The sequence below is a fragment of the Galeopterus variegatus genome, unplaced genomic scaffold (genome assembly GCF_000696425.1).
Source record: "Galeopterus variegatus unplaced genomic scaffold, G_variegatus-3.0.2 Scaffold1815, whole genome shotgun sequence".
In the NCBI taxonomy this organism is placed as follows: domain Eukaryota; kingdom Metazoa; phylum Chordata; class Mammalia; order Dermoptera; family Cynocephalidae; genus Galeopterus; species Galeopterus variegatus.
Genome location: NW_007727926.1, coordinates 93,358 through 101,874, shown reverse-complemented (window position 1 = coordinate 101,874; position 8,517 = coordinate 93,358). Strand labels below are relative to the sequence as shown.

Below are 8,517 nucleotides of genomic sequence, written 5' to 3'. Positions count from 1 at the left end.
CAAGTAATATCTCTATATTATTCTATCTATTATCTATTATATCTGTATGTTATCTATTTATTATTATGGATAAATCTGAGATTTGTCTCCCTCTCTCTCTTCCTTTCACCCTCCATCCATCTCTCCTTTCCTACCTTCATTCCACCCTTCCTCCCTCCCTCCTTTTCTTCTTTCCTTCTGCTCTTTACTCTCCTCTTCCAACCTGGACTGATAGCTTCTAGACCTCCTACATGGTTATTATCCAAGGACTTCCTTTCACCCCCCTCCTATGAGGGATCTGTTTGCTCTCTTGTTTTAGTGGAGTACATGCTCTAGAACTTTATTGAAAGTGTACATAGGAGGTAAAGTTTTTGATGCCAAGCCTATCTGGGGAAAAAATGTATTTATCAATCAAATGTGAATATATTGTAGTTTGGGAATGTAGTCTAAGTGAAATGAATTTTCTTTCAGAATTTTGAAGTTATTGCTTCATTTGTCCTCTGGTTTCAGATATTGCTGTTGAGAAGACCAATGCCATTCTTATTCTGTAAAACAGTTGAACCTAGACTGTCCACAAATATTAATATCATGGAAGACAAAAAATTTTTAAAGCCCAGGAAAGGGTTCTAGATATTTTATCTTGATCTTTTACTTCTGGGAAATTTTAGACTTTGTTCTTTATTCCTAATGCTCTGTTATTTCATAATAATGTGCCTTGGGATGGCTATTTATTTTCATTTCTTTCATTTACATTTTTTTAGTTGATAGACTCATGAACTTCAGTTTGGGAAAATATGTTATATTGTGTCTTTGATAGTTTTTCCTCTTTTGTCAATTCCATGTTTATTGGTTGGATGTTATACCACTTGGATTGATCTTCTGATTTTATTATCTATTCTACTATCTGACTTTTGGTTCTATTTCCTGGGAGATTGAAAAAGCTGTGTAGGTTAATGATTAAGGACTTAGGCTCTGGAATCAGAAGACCTGTCTGAATTCTGGTGTTGCCAATTTCTAGCTGTGTGACCTTATACAGGTTACTTACCCTTTCTGTTTTTCATCTGTAAAATATCAGTACCTAATTCAAAGAATGTAGGGATAAATGAGTTAAATTTAGCCAAGTGCTTAGGTAATTTTCTAATGCATAGTAAATGTTAATTATTATTAGTTGGCATTATTACCTCAGGTTAATATTCTAGTTGTCTATTTGAATTTTTAATCTATCAGATTTTTAATTTTTTGGAACTTACTTTTGGTTCTCTATTATTTTATAGCCCCCTGTTCTTGTGTCATGGATGCAACATCATCTTAAATCATTGGGATAATTGAGGAAATTTGGGAAAAGCCTCTAACATATAAGATGGAAATGAAAACAAATAATTAGAAACAAAAATTTCCCAAATAAATATATTTTATAATTAAGATGGGGGATGGCAATGTTGAAGTTTTCTTCTGCTTTCTGCATTGACTTTTATCATAGTTCTGTCGTCTATCTCATATGTTGGAGGCTTTTCCCCCCAAAAGCCTCATAATTTGGTTCAAATTATGTTTGGCAGGAATACGTGTAGGTATCATGCCTTCAGTGTATCACGTCAGGGAATACATGATGTCAGCTGGCCCTTTTGTTTGTTTTGTTTGAGGTGATATCAGCCAGTTTTTCCATTGTAGAAGCGCCTTTTCTCTTTGTTAGTTAAATGATCTTGGGTTGATAGTTTCTGAATGTGTAATTGTACTTTTGCATTCTGAGGAGTACTAGTTTGTTTTCATGGGGAATGATACTTAAAAACCTAAGATCTGGAGGCTGGGTCTTCTTATTTCTACTGAGTATCATTGCTTCTGGGCCCTTTCAGTGGACAGAGCTAAGAAGTATGTGTGTATTTTTCTTTGTGATTATCAATTTGATACATAACAAGGTTCATTTGTTTCTGCTTACATTTGGTTTTAGTAGGGATTTTCCCCTAATTTTTGTTTTGTTTTTATTTTTGAATATGTAAATTGTTAACATTGTTCAGAAGTCAAAAGCTTTATTAAAATCTTCCTTATGTCTTTCACCACATTCTTGCCACTTGTAGATAAGATGTGTGTAAACCCTAGCTTGAAGTTTATCCTTCCTGTTTTTCTTTTTGCAGATATATGCATACACATTCATTCTTATTTTCTTTCTTGCACTGTAGCTAGCATAGCATATGCATTCCTTTGAACACTGCTTTTTTTCCCCCCACTTAATGTAACCTGGATATCATTCCATACCAGTTAGAGATCTTCCTTATTTCTTTTTTACACCTACCTGCATAGTACTGAATTGTGTCGATGTACCATGGTTTATTCACCAAATCTCTGAAGTGTGATCACTTAAATTGTTTGCAATGTTGTGCTGTTTCAGATAGTGCCTAAGTAAATTGCTTTGCATGTGGGTTTTTTGTGCCTTTTTTTTTTTTTTTTTTGGTATTGTTGGGGACATACCTTCAGGGTGAGTTCCTACAGCCGGATTAGAAGAGAAACACAAACTCATATGTACATTCGTTAGGTATTGCCAAATTATTCTTCCATAGAGAATGTATAATTTTGCAATCCTACCAGCAGTGTATGAAAGTGGTTATTTGTTTATAGCCTCACCAAGAATGTGTGGTTAAGATTTTGAGTTTTTGCCCATCTGGGATGGGAAATAGTATCTCAGTGTAGAGATAAAGTAGAGGCTAAGGAGAGAAAACAGTCTATACGAAGAACCACCTGAATTTCTAGTTACAGTGAATTAAACAGATGTTTCTCCTCCCTCCTAAGCCCGTTAAAACAAGAGTAAAGAAATATGAAGAACTTGAGGAAAGTGCTTCTTTTATTCAAACACTGTGCAGTTTTTTATTTATTTAACAGTTATTTGCATATCTCTTTTTTTCTTGGTGTAATGTCTGTTTAGAACTTGTGCCCATTTTTCAACAGTATTTGGTTTTATTTTCCTCAATTTTAAGAGTTCTTTATACTGTATAAGGACATTATCCTTTTGTTTTTGATATATTGCAGATATTTGTCATTTGTGCTTGGAATTTGCTTCTGGTGTGTTTTACTACGATACATTTTTTGTTTTATTGCATAATGCTTAAGAGAGAGGCCCTAGAAAGCTGATTAGGAGCTTTATGTGCAAGGCTAGGGCTTATCATTAGGCAAGGATCTTGATGTTTCATTTTGTGGAAACTTTTGATTTAAGAGAAGAATCTACCAATTTTTTTAATGCGTAGAGGTGGTGACTGAGGAGAGAGATCGTTTTCAGTATTTATTTATTCCCATTCATTTTTTTTCCTGCCCATTGCTGTGCCTGGTGGTCTCAATTCTGAATCTTTTGTTCTTTTTTACACAGTAAACCTCTATTCTCCTGCTGTAGTGGTATGGTAGTTGCTTGGCTGTATGTCATTAGCCAAGTTGTCATTACTTTAACTAATCTAAAATAAAACTACAAAAAACAGAAAAAATAAATAAAATGAAAATATAAAAAACTGTAATCGCCAAAGACTGAGTACATCAAATACAGTGAAATTGGGGACCTGGGGGTCTGTTTCATGCATCACTGTTGTCTTGGGAGGTCATGAAGCTGCAGATTCCTGAGCCCTTTGAGAATTACATAGTGAGGATTGGCTTACTTCTGCGGGCACTTAAGATGTCTACTTTCTCAGTCCTGTCAGTTCCTTCATCTGTTTTCTTATCTTTCATTTGGTGCTAACTCCTCTTAAGTTCTTCTTTATCTCATTTTAATTTTATCTTATTATCCTCATTTTAGTGGGTATTGGGTGATGGAAAGAGAAACAGATGTGTTTAATTTACCGTATTTAACTAGAAATCCAGGAGATTCTTTGTACAGACTGTTTTTACTCTTTAGGCTCTATTTTGTGGGTGGTTGGATGGCTCTCAGTGCAGCTTTTTAGGTTCACAGTATTGTACTTTTGTTTGATTTAGGGATTGTGTGCCAGTACCCAGACGATTCTGATCAGTAGCTGCAAAATTGGTTGCTTCTTGCTCTCTTTTATGTTCTGTTTAACTTCAAGGAAGCAAGTTGTTATAATTCCAAGGAAAAGATTTGTTAGTTGGTCCTTGAAATGTGGTTGCTGCTTTAAGATCTCTTTGTTTTCACTCTGTTTGATTAAATTTCACTGTATTTGATGTAGTCAGTATTTGGCGATTATAATTTTTTATATTTTCATTTTATGTATTTTTTCCATTTTTTATATAGTTTCATTTTAGATTAGTTCTTTTACTTTTTTTATTTTGGTGGTTTTCAAGAAGTTGAAGTAAACATACTTTTATTCTTTAATATAGTTTGAAAAATAGTGTTCAAAGTCATATTTTATTTAGGAAATTGAACTCTTGGATACGTAGCCATGCCAAAACCCTTTCCCCAGTCCTTTTAAGTTCTGTGTGAAGTAGGTATGATTCTAGTCTGACTCATTTGGTTGCAGTGACTTTCACGTCATGATGAAGGGAGGACAGTCCCTGTAAGAACACACATGTACTGGAACTAGAGAGCTGCCACCATGTCTCTTTCACCCCCTTCTTATTAGTTGTTCTCTCTCTCAGTGATTCTGCTTCTCACTACACATCTGCTCTAAGATTTCCATGTGGACCACTTTCCTGTGCTTGCCTATTGTTTCTGTCACACCTGAGCCATCACAGACACTCCATTCTCTTGTTCAGCTCTTTACTGCTTGGTCAATGTTCTTTTTTGTTCCCGAACTATAAATTGATTGGGATCAGGTGTCCAGCACTGCTCAAGCAGCTTAGGGATGTGGAGGGGAGGGAGCAGTGGGGATGGGGGCATAGGCAGTTTCCCTTGATAAGTGAGGGAGCAGGATAGAACTGAGTGTATAAAATAGTCTCTCCTTTAGTATGCCAGTTTATTTTTAATGGAGTACTTCAGGCAAATACTTAGTAGTGCAGATTGAATATTGTAGGAAACTAGCTAATATTTAAATCTCAAGTTTGACTGCAAAAACCTGCCCTGGTTTGATGGTATTTTTTATCCGTATTATGACTTTAGTAGCATTTTTATGGCAGAAAGACCACTGAAGTAAAAGTCAGGAATGTTAAGGCCTGTTTTTGCTGTTCTGAAAGGCTTCACATCTCTCATCACATAATTTTTTTAAAGGTTGGTGGGGTAGAATAGTTTCTAAGATATTTCTAAGATATTTATCTAGCTATAAAACCTGCGACTCAGTGTACTATACCAACCTGGGAAATGTAATTTCCACAAGTATAGTCAGAATTCAAAGGTATTATAAGATGAAATCATAAGTACAGATCAATGTAAAAATTAGAAACAATGACTGGACCAGTACAATTAAAAAGAGATATGGGAGTTTTGTAGTAGAGCACATTCTCCTCATTTGAACTTATTTTATTTAAAGATAGGATGATCTTTATAAACTTATTTAAGTCAGATATTTAGTCACAGACTCTTTCTCAACTTGGGTTGCACATAAGTAGTGTAATACATTAATGTAAATATAACATTGAAGTTTGAAATGTTTTTGGTCTTTCATGCTTTTTAAAAACCATGGTTGGATATTCACAATAGTTAAGTAACTTGGGTTTCTTTTACTTTTTAGGATTTAAGTGCCCCGTATGCTCAAAATTCGTACCCTCAGATGAAATGGATTTGCATCTGGTGATGTGTCTAACAAAGCCAAGAATAACCTATAATGGTAAGTCCAGTGCTTTAACATAATATTTTGAATTAGAATTGCCTTACGTTTTATAAGTTTTGCATTTCAAGTAAAATTTAAAAAGCAGGGAAGGACCTTGTTTTCTGTCTTTACTAGGCCATTAAAGCAGTGGTTCTCAAACTTTTTGGTCTGAGGACCCCTTTACACTTTTAAAAAATTATTGAGGACTTCAGAGAGTTTTTGTCTATGTGGGCTATATTTATTATTTGTCATATTAGAAATTAAAACTGGGAATCAAAAATTTTGTGTTTATTAATTCATTTAAACAAGATAAATATAATTGTGTTGACATAGTTTTTAAATGAAAAATAAGTAAATTTTCTAAGACAAGAATATTTAGTGACAAGACTGGCATTGTTTTATATTTTTGCAGACTTTTTTTGAGAATTTAAGGAAGTAGCTTTATTTTTTAAAAATTGAGTAACTTTCTGTAAGCTCTGTGATCTCCACGTTATTGCACGTATCCATCAATTTTTTTTAACATGCACCCTCATTTATTTATAATTACATTCATAAACTGACATACTAAAAATATTTATATTATAAAACATTTAAAATAGAAATATTAAGATGAACTAAGGATGACAAACTTAAAAATAATTTTTGTTTTATTTATTAATCATATTTACATTGTTTTGCTCTTATTAGAAATATCAATCATCTTTTGAGAGTTATTGACTGACTATGCTTCACCTTTTTTTTTAAATTGTAAAATTTTTTTATCGTACATATTTATAGGATACAGAGTGACATTACTATACATGTATACAAAGTGTGATGTTCAAATCAGGGCAATTAGCCTATCCATCATTGTAAACATTTATTGTTTCTTTGTGTTGAGAACATTTGAACTCCTCTCTTCTAGTCATTTGAAAATATATAATAAATTGTTTTTAATTATAGACAACTAGCACTACTATAGAACACTAGAACTTATTCTTCCTATCTAGCCGTAAGTTTGTATCCATTAACTAACCTCTCCCTATTCCTCCCTATCCCCCTGAAGTTTTGCAAACTTTTCAATATCTGGCTTGATGACAAAGAATTCTTACATCTGCTTCTGCATTCAATTTGTTGTGTATGTGGTGCTGTGTGTCCTCTGGAAAACTCTACTGCTATACTGGAGAGAATGGGAATGAAAAAGGCAAATAATGTCTGAGTGTTGTTATGAAGATAGTTTTTGCCTTATTAAACTAAAAGAATCTCAAAGATTTCCCCACTTCTCTTACTCCACAAGATTCTTTGGACCACACTTTGAGAATTGCTGCATTGAAATAAAATCTTTTAGGTCAGTTCTAAGTAAAAAGTAATGTTTGTAATGGCCATTTTCCAGAGTAAAGCATGTATGGTTGAAATTGCAACTTTTTTCATTGTTGCTTAAGTATATAGTAAATGAAGGGTATTTAGAAGTGGAAGAGATGAAAGTTTATTCAATAAATATAGTAAATAGATGGAAAAAAGAAAGGCATGAAGAGAGATCAAAACTCCACCTATGCTTTGCATGTCTGTCTCTGTTCCATACAGACAAATAAGAATTGTCAACGGTATACAAGCCCTGGTGCTAACTGGTATTTTAATTAGGTCTGGTGCTTTTGGCCGTGGCATTCTTTTCTGACCAAAATCTCTAGATATTCAAGGACCTAGAAGAGATTTTCAATGTGATCTCAGCACACTTTGGAATAAACTTGGGGAAAAAATAGGTTTTTTTCTTCTAACTAATAAGTAGAATAAAGGAAAAATTAAAGGTCTTTTTTCAAAATTTACAAATAGAAAAACTTGAGAAGCTTAAGAGAAATTTCAGGTTTCTGGTGTCAAATTTAGTTTGAAATAAAATGAATAGAAAGAATACTATTGAAGAGTGAAGCCAATTGAAAGACTACCTTAATTCAACAAATATCTTTTGTGCACTTATTATGTATGAGGTATTTGAAAGAAAGTGAGCCGAGACGCCGGGGACCATTCAAGTTTTATTAAAGAAAAGAATCTGCCGGGCTGTGCCCAAAGTGGAGGACAGACCAGGCTTCAAAATGGAAGACAGCAACTACAATGGGATTGCGAGAGTTTATATTAGCTGTTGGGCACGAAATGTATGGAGGGGAGGGACCATTGGGTTGAAGTAACTGGGTGGAGAACTGCATCCTTGTGGAAGCCAAGAAGTTGTTTCTGTTTAAGTCAGGAGGCTTCTAGTAAAGGGAAGGGGAGAGGGGCTTGGTGTTGGAGTGGAAGACAAGGCTGGTGGCTGTTTTGTGCTTATTGTGTGCACAATGGTGCTGGTCACGTCCAAAAATCCATCAGTATTGTGTGTTAGGAACTAGGGATATAGCAATGAATAAAATGGAAATGGAGCTTACAGCCTACTAACAGTCACTGATTTCTCTGATCTAAGATTTATTGATTAAATAAGGTATTACATGAAAAATTTAGTAAATGTCATAGCACTTTGTTAAGTTAATCTGAGATTTCTCCTCAGGTTTTGGATACCTTTTTGCAAATTGATTGTAGAGCACTTTTTCCTATTCATTTGCCAATATGTGAAGGTGACTTTTAGTGATTACTTTGAATAGTAAATGTGTGTGTTGGTTACAGCCTAACCTTTTTGCATTGTGAAATTTAATTGGCTACTTTGCATAGTCTGGTTGGAATTCAGTTACTTAGGAAATAAGAAGTACCCTCATTCAGGTTCAGAATTTGAGGCTAAAAATCCTTGGGCTTGTTTCTCACACTTGCTCCATTATCTTATCATTATACTTCATAATTATTTATGTTTAATGCAAGTGCCTTTAAAATAAATATTAAATCTTAAGACGCTGGCCTTGAATTTAAAGAGCGC

The 8,517-nt window shown here is 34.0% G+C and overlaps 1 protein-coding gene across 1 annotated transcript in view; it reads left to right on the top strand.

Moving 5' to 3' along the window:
- Positions 1-5,575: 5,575 nt before the first annotated feature.
- ZNRF2 (zinc and ring finger 2) overlaps positions 5,576-8,517 on the top strand; it is a 40,671-nt gene continuing 37,729 nt past the window's right edge. Inside the window, exon 1 of the mRNA XM_008579117.1 lies at positions 5,576-5,666. Within this exon, the coding sequence (XP_008577339.1) occupies positions 5,615-5,666 (52 nt within the window). The 5' untranslated portion in view covers positions 5,576-5,614. The remainder of the gene's footprint in view (positions 5,667-8,517) is intronic.